Source organism: Lactuca saligna, chromosome 8, assembly GCF_052625555.1.
Source record: "Lactuca saligna cultivar CGN05327 chromosome 8, ASM5262555v1, whole genome shotgun sequence".
Classification (NCBI taxonomy): domain Eukaryota; kingdom Viridiplantae; phylum Streptophyta; class Magnoliopsida; order Asterales; family Asteraceae; genus Lactuca; species Lactuca saligna.
In genome coordinates this window covers 132,869,353-132,889,782 of record NC_136424.1, presented here as the reverse complement: position 1 = coordinate 132,889,782, position 20,430 = coordinate 132,869,353, and the positions used below count along the sequence as shown (strand labels likewise).

The window sequence follows — 20,430 nt, the reverse complement described above, 5'->3', positions numbered from 1 at the left end:
CATTGGCCCAAATGTGGGTTCCGATAAGTCCAAGCCCAAAATCCCAAAATTAGGGTTTTTCACATGAAATGATGATTAGGGTTAAGTGTTCCTACTTAACCCATTAAGAACTTAATCTACTAAGGACTTAATCCATTAAGTCCAATATTGCTTTCAGGTTAATTTTGCCAATGATTATTATTTAATATTTCAAGTTATTAAATAATCTCGTGTGTGTCCCAATTAATTCTCAAAATTAGGGTTTTATGCCATTAGGGTTTTCCAAACCCTAATTAAGGTTTCCTACCCAATCTTAGCCCATTAATCAATTGGTTGGGCTTTTAGGTCACTTTGGGCCTTATTGGGCCCATTAAGATTTTATTAGGTCGATTAGGGCTTTATTAGGCCCCATTAAGCCCACTAGACTTTCATTAAGCCCATTAGGGTTTCAACCATCCCAATGAATCAATACCATAATGCAAAGCACACCGCCACCCAACACGGCGGCCGGTTGCGGCAGCCACCACCTCACGACGGTGGTTTTTGACTTTCTTTCCATTATTCCGATACAAGTTACAATACAATTTACAATACCATCTACACAACACACACTGATATAACTACATACACGAATACACACACACCCACACAACCGCCTATGGCGGTAGGCGGTGGTTGGAGGTAGCAGTTCTCGCGAGTTCCGGCTAAAAGAACGCATACACCCCATCTGCTCACAAAATGACCCCAGCCACCCACCTGGTGGCGTGAGACGACAGTGGAGACCTAAAAGGCGGGTAGCAGCGATAACAAGGGTTGTCCCTCTTTACTCCCGACATCCCAACGTCGGTTTTCTTCTTCCTCAGCCACCACAGGAGCGGTGACAACTGGTGGCAGCGAATGAAATAGTGGAATGGTGGTCTTTAACCAATGGCGGTGGCGGCTTCATTCCTCTCAATTGTGCACAGCGGCGGTGCAACCAACCCGAAACAAAATGGAGATGAAGAAGGAACACGACAAGGAGGTGGCACTGGTGATCTTCGACGGCTCTCCCTCGGCTGCCCACGACGTCACCAGCAGCGGTTGTGACATTTGGAGAGTAAAGCAATGGCGGCAGTCGACTAGAGGTTGGAACATCGGAGAAACTCGGCGGAGGCTGCTGAGAACCGAAGTTAACGGTGGTCCGGCGGTTGGGAGGGGGAACGGGAGGTATAAGGAGGAAAGGTGACGGTTGCTTATGATGTAGGGTTAGGGTTCACCAGAATTATAAGTTTTATACCCCGAGTCCCATACAAGTCTATCCTATATTGACAAGATTAGCCCTTCCTTCCCCTAATTCTTTCAAAACTAACCCATAATTTACCTTTCTAACCCTTCCATTTATAATTCTTTTCAATTCAGGTCCGAACTTACACTTTAGCCCTTAACTCCATAAAATCCTTTCAATATAAGTCCAGAAATTACTCTTTAAACCTCAGTCATTCAAGATCCTTTCAAATTAAGTCCAATATCATTCTTTAACCCTCAAAACTAACATTCCAATAATTATTAATTAATTTTGGACTATAAAAATATACAACAATAATAAAATTACTTCCCGGGACTCCTGCTTTATTTATTAATTACTCCATTAAAAATTGGGATGTTACACAAGAGTCCATGGAGGAAATAATGACATCTGAGTTGTAAGAGTAACTTTCGCAACTCTCTCTTATGCTTCTTTGCTTCCAATTCTTTGCGAAGAATCAGAAGATCATCAAACACTTTGTCCCTTTTCTTCCTGACCAATTTTTCACCTTCTGAGAGAACTTCTTATCCATCATCATCATCAATCAAAATTTCTTTCCTTTTAGATCTTGAAGCTTCATTAACCTTCGAATTTATTTTCGGTTTTTCCTCATGCGGTTCACCAGTGGGCTTTTTAATATGGGGCTTACGTTGTTCTATCTCTTTAACTTATTATCCCTCTTGTTTTGGAAGAGCATCATCTGCCGAAACACCGTCAAGTCGGTTCAACATGGAAAAAACTAGCTTGAGCTTCTCATTTAGGTGTTGGCGAACCGAAATGGTAAGAATGGAATCTTGAGTTTCCACCATACGATACATATATTGATTAATTTCGGAAACACGGGTTTTGATGATATCTTTCTCAGACTCCAGATCATCTAATTGTTTATTGGCATAGTTGAGTTTGAGAGAGAGAACCTTAACCTTTTCAGTCTTCGTAACCAATTTGTCCATGATTGCATTTTCAGCAGCAAGATCTTTCTGAAGCTGCTCAATATGGACACAACGAAGGCATTCATCTCAGCATTGTCAACCTTGAGGTCGGAACGAATCTTGGAAAGAGCTTCTTTTTCTATCTTGAGAGTAGTTTCGAGACTCGTAATGACTTTGTTTGCCACTTTGATATTCTTATCATCTAAGCTTCAGAAATCAGCTATAAACTGTTGGACTTTAACATGTAGTTTTTCGACTTTTTCGGTCGTATCAGCAATGGTTTTCTCAGATTCTTTGATAGTCTTGGATGGGGTAGCAAGCACCTTCACATTCTATTTGGTCAGCATTTCCACAGTAGCCTTATGAGACTGTAACATGTACTCATAATTTGTGGAAGATTCGGTAGACTCCAAAATATTTTCCAACTTTTGATTCAAGGTTTTAAACTACCCATTTGTCAATGGGGCTTCGTCATCATCACTTGCCTGATAGACTGCAGATGGGGTAAAAACGAAAATTTGAACATCATCTTCATCATCTCCATATAGTACATCTGGATCATCTTCATGTAGAGGAGAAGCAGTGGAAGTGCTTGGACCAACAGTAACACTGAAATCATATGCCCCCATATTAGATACGTTGACAGTAGACATCGGAGTACTAAGAAATGTTGTTGTCACTGTTGAGTCGGTATAAAAGGGATTGGATAAAGGTACAAAAATTCGTGGTTGAGAAAATCCAACATAAAATTTTTGTAATTGAGCAATAATGATATGTGTGGTGGTTGTAATTGGAGATGAAGTGGTGGTTGGAGAAGGTGGATGTGACATCCCCATTTTCACAGCCAGAAAAAACCGATTTTGTTTATGCTTTATAAAAATCAGAGTACCTCTTTTAATAAAATGTTGCAGAATTTATTCCCAGTAAAACATGATAAATACGTTATCAAAGCATTTCCGAAGAAAAGTATTTTTATTCATTTTAAAACATTTGGGATGTCGTCGTCAATACAGAAACATAATCATAAACATAACTTACATTTATTATCACTAGTGATTTATATCTCCTTAATCTCTCAGTGTAATGTGACTTCATATCAACACTTGTGATATAAATAAACTGAGTGAGTCAGGTTGGGAAACCTGGTGAGTACATAAGGTTTTCAACCCACAATAATATAATTATTATATTTAAACATCAAACAATCAACCCAATTACTCATCCTCATTATCTTCTTTACTCTTAAGGATATACCTAAGAATTAGCTATTCCTTGTTCATTCATTCCTAAGGTTCATCCTAATCAATCGGCACGAAATCCATCGTTGCCATGGTTTACTCGACAAGCACTAAGTCGCATAGTCGCCATGGTTTAGGTACTAGGTCTCATAGTCGCTAGGGTTTCTACAACAAGCACTAAGTCACATAGTCGTCAGGGTTTAGAGTACACCGGGTGAACACATCGCTCACAACACCTACAGGTTGCAAGCCTGCTAGTGTTCCACTGGACTGTCTAGAACAGTTTGTGGTTGTCATCCATACTCTGCTAGATGACGGGGCCATCGTTTGGGTCATCGTGTAACAACCATAAAATTTGAGCCAAATTAAAACATTTAATTCATTCAAAACCATTAAGTTCATACATTTGTTTTCAAAATAGTTTAAACATCAGAGTATTTCCCCAGAACCGTATCACATAGTTCATAAAACATGAGGAGTGGTACGATCACGCCTTCGCCTTGCCACGATCTCCTGAAGCACCTGAAACAATAAACCACAACTGTAAGCCCAAAAGCTTAGTGAGTTACCCCCAAAATACCAACCACATATAACCATACTCATATCATATCACAATACAGAATAGCCATGCACATCGGGTCTACTGTGTCACAGGTCTGCCCACATCGGGCCTTCCGTCCACCTGGTCCACCCTCCGAGTTTGCAGTATGACTGGACCGCCCGCACCGGGCCTTCAGTCAATCTGGATCTATCCGAGCCTTCGGTATGCCTGGACCACCATACGGGCCTACAATCTATCCGGACCGCTCGTAAGGTATGTTGGCCTTCAGCACAAAGCAGGACCGCCTCAACCCAAACATCAAGCAAATAACCATGAGTACATATAACAGGTAATCACATAACAACCCATAGGAAAATAAATCGATCTAGTAGATCATAACGCATAGCATCATCCTATATACCAGGATATCGACCTAGACCAGATCACTAACATAATATTGTCCTAATTACCAGGATGCCGATCTAACAGATTAACAAGCACATCAATAGTACAAGTACAGATATCAAATATAATTATCTCACATATCATCGATCATAACAATTCTTCATGACCAAGGCATCGACCTAACTAGGTCATTGACATATCAACCCTAACAGATCATATTAGCATAACAACATACTGTCTATTCTGATACCAATCTAACAGACCATAACCACATATAGAATGCTGTAACCAAGATAAAAACTAAAAAGGTCGGCCTTGGTGCCTTAGACCCTATTGATATATTGAGGATAACTCACCTGCAATTGATGACTGAAAAGATAAGACCAAGCTACTCCGATCTCCGACACGATCGCCGCCACTAAACACTACCAAAGAACCAATTTCATAAATACCAATATCACCAAAGTACCCTTGGAAGTCAAACTGGTCAATCTCTTGGTCAGAGTCAAAGTCCTCACTCAAAGTCAACCTTCCTGGGTGACTCTACTCACCGAGTCACCCCGGCAACTCGCCGAGTTCCCATACCTAAAAAACTCTCATAACGCAACCTAGCTCGCCGAGTCTAATGACCTCTGAGTCCCATCCTGTCCGGCTCACTAAGTCGCCAACTGACTCACTTAATCCAAGGCTTTAACCAAAAAAGGTTGGGGTTCTGCGACCTGACTTGCTGAGTCCAAGAACAGACTCGTCGAGTCCAAGGAAATCTTCAATAGACTCGCCGAGTTGTTCTTCCAACTCGTCGAGTCCAAGCTCATCATCATACTCCTTGCCGAGTCACCCATGCGACTCGCCAAGTTACTACGCGACTCAAAGTCTGATTCTTAGCCCAACTCACCGAGTTATCTCCCAGACTCGCCGAATCCATTCGTGTATTCCCATAATCTCGAGTCACAGAGCTACACTTTTGCTCCAAACAATAGATCTGGGTTTCCAGAGTCCATTAGCAACATAAAGTTGCTACCTTTACATGCTTCTTGTCCCATAATGCCAAAAACCAAGCTAGAAAGGAACTTAACTCATAGGAAATGGCTTTTGCATAGCAACCAAAAGGGCTTTCTGCATTTTTGATCCAAATAGAGCTCAGATCTGGAGTTTCAACTCCAGATCTAACTTATGCACCAAGATCTTAACATATCATCCCCAAACAAACCCTAAACTTCCATGAAAAATGGATCTAGAAAGGAGAAAGCCAAGGATAACGATTCATTACCTCCAAAATGACCTACTACTAAAAAGTAAATTGAATCTTCACAAATCTCCTTGAACTAAGCTTCTTGATCTTCAAGATCTCTTAACAAAACACTTAACAATGCTCCAATTTACTTCCAATGGCTTTTCACTCATGATTCTAGGGCTTCTGGATCTCACAGGGGGCTAAGGGAGCTGAGGGGAGGACATTAAGTCCTTTAAATTGGGTGTAGCCCCGAAGATTAGGGTTTTTCCTTGTCTAACACTGATTCGTCGAGTCCAGCCGCTGACTCGGCGAGTCAAACCACATAACCACGTGCCCGACACCCGCTTTGACTCAACGAGTCCAGAGACCTACTCGCCGAGTCCCTTCTTTATTTTCACCTAGCACCCTTCAACTTCTTGTTTTCGAACTTGGGATATTACAACTCTACCCCACTTAAATTAGGCTTCGTCCTCGAAGCCTGCGGCAATACAAACTTACAGATGATACTCTCACAATGCATCCACTGATCTCCAACCGGTCCAAATTCCTTCAAACATTGCTATTGAATCCCTCAAATCTATCTCTTCCCTTGCAGGGTCCTGATCACTGCTTCAACCCGGCCACTGACTTCCTTTCTTTGATAACAACACTCATCAACTAAGTGCCACCAGAAGACACTACCTTACTTCCGCTTTACGCATTCATTGCCACCTGTGAAAACTGGATACCATTCTAAACCACTGAGTCTTGACCCAATATTATCCTGCTATCTCTCACCCATCTGATGCCACTTCTCTTGACTTGCACCGATGTACACTCATCTTGTTTCCTCCCTGGATCAAATCCCTTACCACGCTGAGATGATGGAACATTTCACAGTTTCCGAGCAACCTTCCTGAACACCCAGCTATAACGTTCATACACATCGTACCTGGACCAATCAGCCTCGGGTTGGAAAACCAGGCATGCCTGCGATGGTCCAGCCATCCCTAGGATGGAACACAACTACATCTATAGCTTATGACCACGACCATACTCGGAACCAAGGATCTTGTCCTTGCGTTACCCTCGAACCCTTTGTTTCGACACAACGGGGTGCAACCTACTCACATCTCCCTATTACGATCTCTAGGTCCTTGACCTCCGACTGTAATATCCTTATACAGTCCTCAGCACCGATCCAGACTACTCCCGAATCTATTAATCCTGTTGTCTCACCTTCCTCTATCTAAATCTCCAATCTGGAACCACTATCCTCCTCCACTTCCAAGGAGACTGAAAACATGCCTTCACATCATCCAACATTGCCACCACCTCAATGAGCATGCAACCCATATGTGCTTCTAATATCAGGCACAACCCAGTGCTTACTACTAATAACTGAAGCACTTTCGGTCATCCATTTATTCTACTGCCTTCCTTTCATAGGACCCACACTCCTTCCGAAGCTACATACCTTTCCCTTCCAGGAAGTCTACTCAACAACCCTTGCCACACCTGCAAGTGCCACTGTGCTAACTCTACTCCACACTATCCATGTAGAGCAACTGCTATTCTTGAACTCCCATATATTCTAAATCCGGTCACCTACTAACTAAGCCCACGCACGGCCTCCAGCCAACTCCATCGTCATGATCAGTACTTGGGGCCAAACCATATCAATTACCATTGCATGGCGATATATTCACTCATTTTCCTCATACTGATCCAATAGCACATACAGAGTCTTCAGCATGACTGGACCTCCTTTCCAGGCCTTCAGCCTATCTGGACCACTCTCAGAACCTTTAGCATGTCTAGACCGCCCTCCTGGGCCTTCAACCTATCTGGACCGTTCCCCGAGCCTTCGTCTTGACTGGTACGCCTTTCGGCCTTCAGTCTATCCGAACCGCTCAAAACTGTCGCTCGTCACCCTGGATCATCCTTCCTATAAATCTTTCTCATGCAGTCTGCTCTAGCCCTCTTGGGGTTCCGAACTCCAGTTTCGTTACCTGAATCCTTTCCATGGCCTAAACCCAAGCCTCACATCGACCAACTACCTTTCCTGAAACATGGTTTGTTCCTTGTCCCACTTGTCTATCACTTGCTCCAATCATGCCACACGTTTGGCTAACAACACTGCTGGATCCAATATTTTAATTACAACACCCATTCAGATCCACTTTCTGTCCCCAACTGGAGTATTACCCGATCCAAGAAGATGAAACCTCGGAGACACTCCGAACGAATGAGATCACCAGGATTCTTTGAACTCCGTCCGACCACTAATAATAACTTCCAATCAACCAAGATATACTAGAGTCCTCAGCCTACTCTAGCAACATGCTCAAAACGTGGAGCAAACCTATTGAGTGCTAAAGCGTAACAGCCTACTCAATACCCGAACATAGATTTGCAACATAAAAAGAGTCTTCAGCATGACTGGACCGCCCTATCAGGCCTTCAGTCGATCGTCCACCTTCTAAAAAATCTGAGGTCTGCTCCCTAGCCCGCGTATCCAGCGTACACGCTAAGTAACCCGCACTCCCGTGCTGAATGCACTACTGAGCCCTAGCATCTAACAAAACCCTCAACCCATCAATCCAAAACCCTCAGAGTCCATCAAAAAGTCATTTTTGATGTTGATCGTCTCTAAATTAACTAGCTCGGATCTACGGGCATTACAAACATGCTTCTAGGGACACTTAACTAGTGCAAAGATTCGGAATATTATATCTGCCCCATCATTTTGAATTGAGATGATGATGAATATATATATGTGTGTGTGTGTCTATATATATATATATATATATATATATATATATATATATATATATATATAAGCTTCTCAATACTAAAATATTTTTTATATTTTTAATTTTTTGAAAAGGACAAAATAGAAATAAAGAAAAAAAAAATTGTAATTTTGAATTTATGAAAAAGATAAAACAGAAATAAGGAAAATATTTTTGTATTCTGATTTTCTGAAAAAATATATAACAGAAATAAAGAAAATATATTTAAACTTTTGATTTTCTTAAAAGGAATAGAAAAACAATTTAGAAACACTAATGAACAATATCTTTTTAATCATTCCGAAGTTGAGAACTAGTCGGAAGACACTTAATATATGAAGTATACAGAGGCATTCTAAAACCCATATGAATAGTGCTTTCCGAATCATTCCGAAGCTCGAATCTGAACAGTAAAATCCAAATGATTCTGAATGCTTGGAAGTAAACAGTAAAATCCGATTATGAAAGGGATTTCGGAACCGAATCAGCTTCTATCATTCCTAGACCTTATAAAATACGATTGAATGTCGTTTCTAGTAAGGCCTTTGTGAAGATATTAGTCAATTTATTAGAGGTCTTACAAAATGTACTTCAACGTTTCCATTCTCAACGTGATCCTTGATAAAAATGATATATCGGTGCAATATGTTTTATTTTCGAGTGTTGCGCTGAATTATGACATATTCGAATTACACTTTCTGAATTGCAGTATAATGGAATCCTCTTCATATTTATCCCATAATCTCTAAGCTGACTTTGAATCCAAATAACTTGCGAAGTGCACGATGCAACAATGATATACTCTACTTCAGCAGTGGATAACGAGATGCATGTTTGCTTCTTAGATTGCCAACTGACTAGTTTGTCATCCAGAAACTGACATCCTCCTGTTGTACTTTTACGATCGAGACCACATCCACCAAGATCAACATTAGAGTATGCTTGCACAAAGAATCATGAGCTAGAAGGATACCAGCTTCTAAGATAGGAGGTTCTTTTCAGATATTGAAGAATATTCTTCATAGCAATCATATGTAGTTCACGTGGATTCGCCTTAAACTTGGCATAATAGCAAACAACAAACATTATATCTAAACGACTAGATGTTAGATACATTAAAGATCCAATCATTTGTCGATAAAGAATCATATCCACTACTGGCTTGTCCAAGGATGGTGTAAGCTTCGTTTTGAATGTCATTGGAACCTTGACCTTTGAATCTCCCACCATTTCGAATTTCGCAAGCAAAGACTTCGTGTACGCTTTCTAGTTGATGAATATACCCTCCAAACTCTGTCTAATATTTAAACAAATGAAAAAGTTAACAGGACCCATTGAGCTCATCTCAAATTTAGTTTACATCAGTTTTCGGAATTCAGTTGTTAATCTAGGATTAGTGGATCCAAAAATGATATCATCAACATAAATTTGAATTATCATCAGATGGCCACCATCTTTCTTACTAAAGAAGGTTGGTTCGACCAAGCCTTGTTTAAATTTGGATTGTTTTAAGAATTGAGTTAGAGTTTCATACCATGCACAAGGTGCTTGTTTTAGACCATACACAACCTTATCCAAAATGTAGCAATGATTTGGATATTTTGCATTTATGAAACCTAGTGGTTGTTCCACATAAACCGATTCTTCTAATTCACCATTCAGTAATGTACATTTCACGTCTATTTGATAGACTTCAAAAATTTTAGGAGATGCATAGGCAAGGAAAATCCAAATGGATTCTAGCATTGCAACTGGTGCAAATGTCTCTTCATAGTCTATGCCTTCCTCCTGGCAGTATCCCTTTACAAATAATCGAGCCTTGTTCTGAGTTACGTTGCCTTCTTTGTCAAGCTTATTCTGAAAGATCCATTTTAATACGACCACAGATGCATCCTTCGGAGTTGGAATCAATCTCCATACTTTGTTACACTCAAACTCATTAAGCTATTCCTGCATAGCTTCCACCAATCAGAATGATCAAGAGCAATCTTTACATTTTTAGGCTCAAACTCATTAATCTTATCGGTTGGTTCGTTAACACACTAATGGGATGTGTTTGGAAGTACCTTTATAATCGTCTAGCTATGTAGAAGAGGGATAATGTCAATTTCTCTATTAGGGAATAATTTAACTCTGCCCTTTAGAGGAATCAGCTTACAAAGTAAACCAAAATGTGTTTCTTGTCTCTTTCAACAATCAACATTGCACTTATAGCTTCTCTATTGGTAGAAAGGTTTACTATCAATGGCTTATCCACCCTCGGGTTAGCTAGCATCAAGAGAGTTTGCAAGTGCTTCTTTAACTTACAAAACTCCTCTTTGGCCTCCTTTGTCCATGCAATACCAGCTTTTCTAATATGATTTTTCATGGACCGGGAAAAGGGTAAAGATTGTTCTGTTGACTTAGCCAGGAACCTCCATAAGGCAGCTAGCTTGCCGTTTAAGCTTTGTACATCCTTTAATGACCTTGGTGTCTTCATGTTTATTACTGCTTGGAATTTATCCGGGTTGGCTTCGATTCCTGATGTGGTCATAATGTGACACAAGAACTTTCCTTTCTGGGCTCCGAATAAGCACTTCTTAAGGTTGAGGTTCATGTTCATTTTCCTCAATCTAGCCATAGTTTTTTCTACATCACCCAAGAAATCTTGATCCCCATACTCTTTATCACCATGTCATCTACATACACTTCCACATTCCTTCTGATTTGTTTTTCAAAAACTCAATCAACTAATCTCTTATACATTGACCTTACATTCCTTAACCCAAAAATTAATTTTGGTCCCTTTCAGTGTGGAAGGTCGTTTTATTTTCATATTCCTTCGCCATTTATACCTGGTGATAACCTTTATATGCATCCAGAAAGGATTTCCACTTATAATGTAACACCCTGTTTTCAAGTATAAGTTATGTGTTTTGCTATATTGTGGTTTTGGTATTTTTCTTGTCACCACGACGTGGTACAACTTATACCACGGTGTGATGGTCATTTAATTACCACGACGTGGTAAGAACTTCACCACAACGTGGTAGCGACTAGCGCTCAAACCCCTAGATCTCAAATATTGATCCCTATTTAAGGGATGTGATGGCTAGGGTTTCATCGACCCTCAGCCTCCGTTACCTCCAAGTGTAAAGAATCAAACCCTAGTTTGCTTTCAAGCATTTTGATCTCATTTGTCTTCTTGGTGGTCTTTGAAGTAAGAAGTGAGGTTTTCTAGTGCAAGGATTAAGCAATCAAGCCTATCACCACCACCTTGTGCATATTCTAGACTTTTGTAAGTCCCTAAATAATTATTGCTTAGTTCGTCCCTTCTAGATCTAGGTTTTGTGCATGTTTCTTCATGGTTGGGTTGGTTTGGATGGATGGCTTCAATAAAGTTGGCAACTTTATTGGTCATTGATATACCAAGAATGATTTATGCTCTAGAGCTGCACTTTGTCATAGTTTTGAGTTTCATGCATGGGGTTTTTACCCTATCTCTCCCATTTTGACCTAGTTTGAAGTATGAAATGCATTGTACATACATGTCCATAAATTTAGGGTTTTTATGATCCCTAAGGATGTTATGAAGCAACTTGGAAAGTATAAATAGTTGACTTAACAAATTAAGAGCTTGGCAAAGAGATGAATCTGCCAATGTCCCCACAGCATGGCAAGGGCCTTACCACAATGTGGTAAGCAAAACCATCGAGATCCTGATGAAGCTAGGCCACGAAGTTGACAATGGTCTTACCACAACATAGCAACGAGTTTCATTTGCTGTTGTTTCATTGTATAGCTGCCACGACATGGTCAGTGGTTGGCCACGACGTGGTAGCTGACCACTGGCCTTGACCGTTAATCATTGACTTTTGACCGGGTTGACGTTTGGTTAAATTGTTAGTTTAGTTGGTAGACTAAAGCTTGGACTTTTATGATTCATTAGGTGATGTGTAGCACTAGCTTTCTGACCTTGTGAGTTGTGGTTTAGTCTGCTTTGCTTAGCGAGGTGAGTCTTCTCACTATACTGTGTAGAATGATAGATCGTCTTTGTGAATCTTGCATGTATGTTAGGCGGGGCCCGTTATGTATGTTGAACGGGGCTCATATTGGTACATGGTATTTTGGAGAACACACTAGGTTTCATGCTTACGGTTTAAAGTTTACTGTTTCATGAACTTCTAGTAGCAACGGGAAAGAGTCGGCCTGATTGCATTGCATCCATCGATGGTTTCCGCATCTTATGATTTTAAGATTAATCTAATGTTCTTTTTATGAAAACTATAACTTCATGTTTTGGATATTTGGTTATATGATTGTCATGGAATGGTTTTAATTACTTTAAAAACAAAAAAAAGTCATGGTTTTTTTGAAATGTTATATATAACCTCCCAAGGATTCAATTTTTTGTTTTATCTCTAGCAATGGGTAGTTGTATTTCGGGAAAGACTTAATCAAATTCATGAATTCAACACACATAATCATCATTCCATTACTCTTTTTAACCAAGACATGATTTGCAATCCATTTAGGGAATTATGTGGCTCTTACAACCCCGACTTCTACCAGATCCTCTACTTCATTATTGACTATAATATGATTTCTATACAATGCTATAATACATGTCCTAAATTTGAAAGCTTCATATTCTTCCTTCTCTTGAATTTCGATCAAGAATTCTACATTATTTATTTCAATTTGTTTTTCCGGACCAGATGGTCTTTCCATGTATCCGTTTCTAGGTACCGTTTCTATTTGAGGTGTTCCTATAGGAGGATCTAAGGTCTGCATTCTTAGGATTGGCCTGACATCATTAATTGGATCTTTGTTGACCATTTGTTGTGTGATCCCACAGATGACGCCACGTGATGAATCTTAGTTTTATCCCGATTCTTTCGAGTAGGTCGAGCCTGATTTTTGAGTGAAGAACTGGAAATCCGAACTTGGAAGACAATAAAACCAATTAGAAGTTCTTCGGGGTCGACCCCGGATGAACAATCTGATGGTTAAGTTAGTATATGATCATGAATTGATTTTGTAGGATGAGTGTTTGAGATCAAATTAACGTACTTGTATCCTTCGTTTCGAGTTCCTTTTTATGCGCCTCTCATCGAGAATGATCATATTGCTTAGATGGGTTGGCTTTTCTCCAATCATCATTAATGTTCTGATGGCTGAAGGTACCAAAGCTTGTACTTAGGATGGGTCATTAGTCTCTTTTGATGGATTTTAAACATTATAGCTATTATTAACGATATACTACAAATGTTTACTATTGTAATTGAGGCGTCTAGGTTTGACCCTCGTACTCCCATTATTATGTGAAGTATTTCGCCGATGTCTAGATCAGCTCAATCATTATAATATTCATCGTGGGTAGGTGCGGCGTATCTTCACACAAGTCCGACCTTTTAGTCTCTTTATAGGTTCGACAAGGGATCTTATTTGACCAAGCATGTATATATCTCATTAGAGGGGCATAAAGAACATTATGTCCATCACTGTTGACAACGCTTCTTCAAACAACACGACCATTGAGTTTTTGAAAAGAAAATTGCCAAACATGTAGGAAGGTGGTAAGAATTTTCAAGTAAAGTGTATTGCACATATATTGAATCTTAGTGAGAGATTGTAATGTCCTGATTTTTAGAATAAATTTTCCATTTTTAATTTAGAGTAAACATCCTTTTTCATAAATTTATAATCAACTCAAAACCATTTGTTCACAAACCACAATCCAAAATCAGAGTTATAAAGGAAAGCATTGTTGAATCTCAAATCATAAAACTGTTGATATGTGTGTACAGTCACACCTTCTCCTTCCCACGTGATGGGTTTTGAGCATAACAAACAATCCCTATGTGTGCATGAAACCCTAATACGTTAGATCTATGTTTTCTCTATTATACATCCGAGCATTGAACACAAAACAATAAACCCTAGGAGGTAAGTATAACTTTTGATATTGAAAACCCAAGGGTTAGAATACATACATTTATTGTTATGTTGTAATAACAATGGATTTCTTGAAGATCTTGAACTTTGAGAGCAAGTGTCACAAGTGTAACACCTCTGATGGCTCACAAACACAATATGCAAGAGGATGAGAGGAGAGAGGATGAATATGCTTCAAGATTTCGGCTATCCTTAGGGTTTGATGGCATTGACGAAATCCACAAGGTTGAGGCGCTTTAAATAGTTGAGGTTTCTTAGATCCAAAATTAGGGTTTGCTGGAGGAAACCCTAATTTTCAGCTTAGGGCCTAAGCAACCCATGGACTCCCCATTCCTAAGGCCATGGATGAAAATTCTAGAGCCTCCCTAGAAGTTTTCGTCCATCCCTTCTAGGATGGTCCAAGAGCCCAAAACCACAACTATTAATTAATTGCTAAATACCCCTTGTACTTTTAATTAATTCATTTAATTTTAAAATTAATTCAAAATTAATTTCTAATTAAATGTTAATTAAATAACATAATTTCTAATTAATATATTATTTTCATAATACATTAATAAATCATTTTTCTATATTAATTTATTATTTCAAATAATAAATTCTTCCTCTTTCTCAATAGACCATCCTGTTTAGTTGCTAGTATGAAGGCAACCCAAAAGGATTGTGCTACGATAAATTCAAGTACATATCAATTATAATTATGAGCTTAAACACCTAATCTAATACCACGATCAAAGTACCTAAAAACATTTAATCCACAAATGTAAGAAAAAAAAACTTAGTGAGTTCTCCAAAATACCATTGTATACACAATACATGTAAGCATACAAACATTGGGCTTCAGCCCAAGGCTCGTCCGCCCTCTTTAGCCTTCTACATAAAGTTGGTCTGCCCCTGACCTTCAGCATAAAGTTAGTCTGCCCTGAGTATCTTGACCTTCACCACAAAGTTGTATCATCCTCAACTTGCCACAAGATATGTCGACATATATATAATAATAGACAATCAACAACAATCCATCAACACAAGTAGCTGTCTAAACTAGTCTACCTATCTAACAGCTTGCTAAAGCATAACACCATCCTAACACACCAGGATACATATTGTAGAGTAAAGTATGGCGAGAAAACTAATATATGCTAAACGGTAGAAGCTCAACAACAACCTCATCAACAAAACAACTAACACAAGCTACCTAATGCCGTATTGAGACAATCCTTAGCCAAATACTAAATTCTACCCAAGTTTGACCAAAAGTCAAATGGTAAAAAAGTCAACGACAAACACCGCTCTTGCCATTATCCAACCACGGGCCGATGACTCACGGCCAACACCTCAGTGGGCCTATATGCACATGAACATCATCCCACTGACATGCAGAAGCTAGTCACCATCCCTCCTAGCACTTAACAAACACAACACGGGCCATACAGTTCTATAACACGCAAACCCTTCCAAAGTTTAGACTGTTGGTGATCATCAGAGGTATTTACGAGAAGTGTTAGATACACTGCGCATGGAGAAACTTTACGCATTGATGAAAACCACGACGGTACAACAAAAGCTCTTCACGCTTTAGATCTTTAAGCATAATTTGAGGTAATCAACGACAATACATGTTAATACCTATAGTGGCCACATCAGTTGCAATGACATCTTTCGACTCATTAAATCGAGTTTGACTCATATCTTCAAAAGAACATAATTGTGTCACCGATCCACTTTTCAATGCTTGTTGTGACTCTATCTATCTCCACCACCATTTTCTCTTATCCGACAACCGACAACCGACAACCGCTTGTTTATCTATAACATCCGGCTTGGTTTGTTCTTAGTGTTGTGCAACGACATTCAAATTCTCTCCTTCATTTAGGTTAGTTTTGTATTTTGAAAAGTATATAAGTGAAAGTAGCTACAGAGTAAAGTAAAACCACTTTGGTATTTTTTTACATCATAACACATGGTTATAAATATTGGAAATATGTAATGGAGACTTCATTTTCCTATTTCTAAGATATTGTTTTGTCTGATTTGATTATTGTTTATAATTAGTAACAAAGAATTTATCCTACTCATTTGTCTTTATTTGTTTATTGAAATTCTTACGACATTGAACTTAATATTAATTGTATCATTGATACTTTTATCCGATAATTAATTTTTTGGCCTATTTATTTCGTCATCTCATTCAAGTTAGACATGTGTAACTTTGAATCATAGATTTGTCACTCCATATAAACAAAAGAGACAACAAATATATAGATTCATTTTTGCATAATTGTTCTTTAAAGTTTATTGTAATGACAAAAACATAAAAGACAAAAAAGGGCATATAATTGTCAAGGTACTTATGGATGGTAGCACATTAAGGATTTACAAGTAACCAAAGCTGATAAACTTGCCAACATAAAAATAACTGGTGTCAAAGTTTTCAAAACTAGGACTAAACCTGCATATTCATGTATACCATAGGGACCAAACTAAAATTTACTGGGAAACAATTTTTGGCACGAAGGGAGTTGATGAGTGATGAGGTCACGGACAGAAAATCCTGAATTTCTATTGGTCAATACTCGTGGCACCGTCTACAAACGCCACGTTTCCCTCCTCTTAAAAGCTCGGAACCCTCTCGATCCCTCTCCTTAACGAAGCTATAAGTTGTAACGCAAACACTCTCGATAACTCAAATAACAATTTTTTTTTGGTGGGATTTAGCGATCTTGATTCTCTTGTGAACGCAGAACATTCTTCTGGGGATTTGGATTCGATTGTCTTGAAAGAAAAAAACAATGAAGAACACCTGGACCATATCGATGATAGTCTTTACATGTTCTCTGTTGTTATACGCCTCCGTAGAGTCAAAATCTCTTGACCCATATAAGGTAATTATCCTATCCCCTCTCAATTTCTTTGTGTTTAATTAGGTTTTCCCCTTTTGATATATGTTTCCTGTTGTGTGCATATAAAGCAGCATCACCGTCTTGTTGTCGCAAGAAAGCGATGTTTTGGTAGGTTATTTGTGTTTGGATTCTAAGTTGCATTTTATAACTAAATACCGGATTGAAATGTGGTTTATGGTTTAGGTTTAGGTTTAGGTTTTATCATGATATGCCAATTTGGGTTGCGAATTTCTTCAATTGATCCAAATTTGGGGTTTTTACGGGGGCATGTATTCAGATTTAGCTACTAGTAAGTCAAATATTGCAATTGGGAGGGTAAACTTTTCTGATTTTACATCCCCCAAACCTTTTTGAACATGACACCCATATAGTTGGCACTGTTCTTCCTCTGAATTCATCCACCATAAATTTCAAATTACTTTATGTTAGAATAGTAAGATATTCGATATGAATCATGAATTTCTTACATCCAGATATGGGGTATTCTACTCGACAATTTCACATTATTGTTCCAAACTTGTTGACTGTTGATCATGCTAAATATGTTATCTGTTGGGAAGTAGATTTATACAATTAAGCGGTTTCTTGATCTTTGATTTAAATGACCAGGTACTAGGAGTAGAAAAGGATGCAAGTTCGAGGCAAATTCAAAAAGCTTTCCACAAGTATGTTTTTTTTTCTTGATATTTGATAATTGATAACACTACCCCTTTTATTATTTAGCTACACATCAATGATTCTACATACTAAAATTATCATTTTTCTTTTTTAGGCTCTCTCTTCAATATCACCCCGATAAGAACAAAAATAAAGGCGCTCAGGAAAAGTTTGAAGAAATAAATAACGGTATGGTGATCCCCCAAATAAATAAAAATAAAAAATATAGCAATGAAATTTACTTTTTTTACTTTTTTCATCAGCATATGAAATTTTATCCGATGAAGAAAAGAGAAAAAATTACGATATGTACGGTGACGCAAGGGGGAACCCGGGATTCGATGGCGGAGCCCACGGCGGCCATACCTACTTCCGAAGCGGCGGTGGGCCAGGACACGGCGGCGGGTTCACATTCTCACCGGATGAATGGCAGACAATGGGCGGTCAAAGCGGCGGGTCAAAATCATACTCGTTTTCGTTTGGCGGAAGTGGCGGCGATAGTCCATTTGGTTTCGATGTCGGCGACGTTTTTTCCAACTTCTTTGGTGGCGGAATGGGCGGTGGCATGGGTGGCGGTGGGAGTCAGTTTGGTGGATTTGGTGGTGGTGCTAGGAGTTCTCCTAAAAACATGGTTTCAATTAATTCTCAATTGTATAAAAAAGAGGTAATTGAAAAAGGAGTCACATGGCTCTTTTTATCTTATACCCCATCAATGAAGGGTACACAACACTTTGAATCAATCATAGAGGAAATTGGAAACTCACTCAAAGGGGCATTAGAGGTAATTTACTATTTTACTACAATCAAATCTTTTGCTTTAAACATTTTTTGAAAAAAAAAAAAAAGTTAAAAATTTCAACATGTGAAAATTTCTAGGTGGGAAGTGTGAATTGTGAAGTGGAATCATCTTTTTGTAAAGAACTCGGTGTTCGCCCTAAGAATAAACCACGTGTCTACATTTATTCATATAAATCAATAGAAATTGGTTCATTAATCGAGTACACTGGTGATGGAACCCTAAAAGACTTAAAATCATTTGTTCAAGATCACCTTCCGAAATTCTCAAAACGTGTCCCATTGACTGAATTCGAGACCAAATTCAACACAATTGAATCTTTACCAAAACTCATCCTTCTTTCTACTAAAAAAGACACTCCCGTTATATGGCGTGCACTTTCCGGAATGTTCCGGAAGCGTTTCATCTTCTATGACACACAAGTGAAAGATGTTTCTGATCCGTTGGTGGAAAAACTAGGAGTGGATAAACTTCCGGCTGTGATTGGTTTGTTATCGAATGGAGAGATGAAGGTTTTGAAAAGTGGGATTCATGTAAAAGATATGAAATCAACAATTAAGGAACTTGGTTTGTTGTTTGATGGATTTGAGAAGAAAAACAGGAAGTTAGGTTCAAATTCAGATAATGAAGGGATCCCATTGTTGAGGGCTACAAATTTTGATCTGATTTGTGGGGAAAAAACACCGGTTTGTGTTATTGGTGTTTTTAAATCGGGTAAAGGAAGGGAAAAGCTTCATAAGATACTCTCATCTGTAAGTTATCTTTGTTTTTTTGACTTTTTTCAAAAGGTCAAATTGCAATGAGTTAATATTTTTTTTTGTTGATGTGAATTTAGGTGTCACAGAAGTCGCTATTGAGGAGACAAAATGCAGCTTCGGGTCCAAGGGATTCGGTTTCTTATGCACTTTTGGATGCTTCAAATCAGTCGTCGTTTTTATATGCTTTTGATAAATCGGGGTTTAAATCAGTGGATATGTTATTGGTGGCGTATAAATCACGTAAGTCAAAGTTTTCAGCTTTTACAGGGGATGTGACTTTTGAGGAAGTGGAGAGATTTGTGGGTTCGGTTCTTAATGGGGATGTTCAGTTTAGTAAGACAAGGCAAAAACCTACACTTAAGTGAACATTTTTGGGTTTTCTTTTTTAATGATAGTTTTTGGAGAAAGAGTGTATAGGACATCGGGCATTTGGCCTATATATTGTAAATGTGAAATGTTATGGTTATGATTTGGGGATACCAAAAAGTCCCTTATAGGTACAAAATGAAATATAATGTTCCAAGTCATTATTTGTTTCACATGATTGGAAAAAGAAACAATAAACATTTTAGGGTGGTGTTTGTTTTCTTTCTGCAGCCTCTTCTGTCCGTGGCGCCGCGCAGACCACGCGTAGACAATTAAGGCTTCATAGATTGTTAGTTTTTTTGGATCTAAAAAAGTCTGCGTGTTCTTTTCTTGTGGCTGATGTGGATCAGAGTTTTTAAATATTTTCAAACATCTTCTAGTCATATATATATATATATATATATATATATATATATATATATATATATATATATATATATATATATATATATATATATATATATAAAGAGAGAGAGAGAGATTTATTTAAACTTTATCTATCATAAACAATTTGGAAAAAAAAAGTTACAATACTTAAAGAAAAGATTTGTGGATACAATCATGGCTTTTGTGATGAATTTATAAATAAAGATTTAATTGCAACAATGGTTGTTAGAACTTTTTATAT

The 20,430-nt window shown here is 38.4% G+C and overlaps 2 protein-coding genes across 3 annotated transcripts; one reads left to right on the top strand and one right to left on the bottom strand.

Moving 5' to 3' along the window:
• Positions 1–10,537: 10,537 nt before the first annotated feature.
• On the bottom strand, positions 10,538–11,008 carry LOC145010110 (putative mitochondrial protein AtMg00860). The gene has a single exon (XM_078968691.1). The coding sequence runs from the start codon at positions 11,006–11,008 to the stop codon at positions 10,538–10,540; it is 471 nt and encodes a 156-aa protein (XP_078824817.1).
• Positions 11,009–16,914: 5,906 nt separating this feature from the next.
• ATERDJ3A (DNAJ heat shock N-terminal domain-containing protein) lies at positions 16,915–19,975 on the top strand. 2 transcript variants are annotated; one of them, XM_078971213.1, is made up of 7 exons: positions 16,916–17,207; positions 17,297–17,333; positions 17,835–17,890; positions 17,998–18,071; positions 18,146–18,663; positions 18,759–19,430; positions 19,514–19,975. In XM_078971213.1, the coding sequence occupies exons 5-7, from the start codon at positions 18,190–18,192 to the stop codon at positions 19,799–19,801; spliced, it is 1,434 nt and encodes a 477-aa protein (XP_078827339.1). In that variant the 5' UTR covers positions 16,916–17,207; positions 17,297–17,333; positions 17,835–17,890; positions 17,998–18,071; positions 18,146–18,189; the 3' UTR covers positions 19,802–19,975. The 2 variants fall into 2 exon arrangements, with proteins under 2 accessions (XP_078827338.1, XP_078827339.1); XM_078971212.1 differs by lacking the exon at positions 17,297–17,333 and having other exon boundaries at positions 16,915–17,207.
• The last annotated feature ends 455 nt before the right edge of the window (positions 19,976–20,430 follow it).

Bases quoted from the DNA above. Each gene is read 5' to 3' on its own strand.
- ATERDJ3A (XM_078971212.1), top strand. From the start codon at position 17,115: ATGAAGAACACCTGGACCATATCGATGATAGTCTTTACATGTTCTCTG. The intron at 17,208-17,834 runs GTAATTATCCTA...TTAAATGACCAG, and splicing joins AATCTCTTGACCCATATAAG to GTACTAGGAGTAGAAAAGGA. The intron at 17,891-17,997 runs GTATGTTTTTTT...TTTCTTTTTTAG, and splicing joins ATTCAAAAAGCTTTCCACAA to GCTCTCTCTTCAATATCACC.
- LOC145010110 (XM_078968691.1), bottom strand. From the start codon at position 11,008: ATGGCTAGATTGAGGAAAATGAACATGAACCTCAACCTTAAGAAGTGC.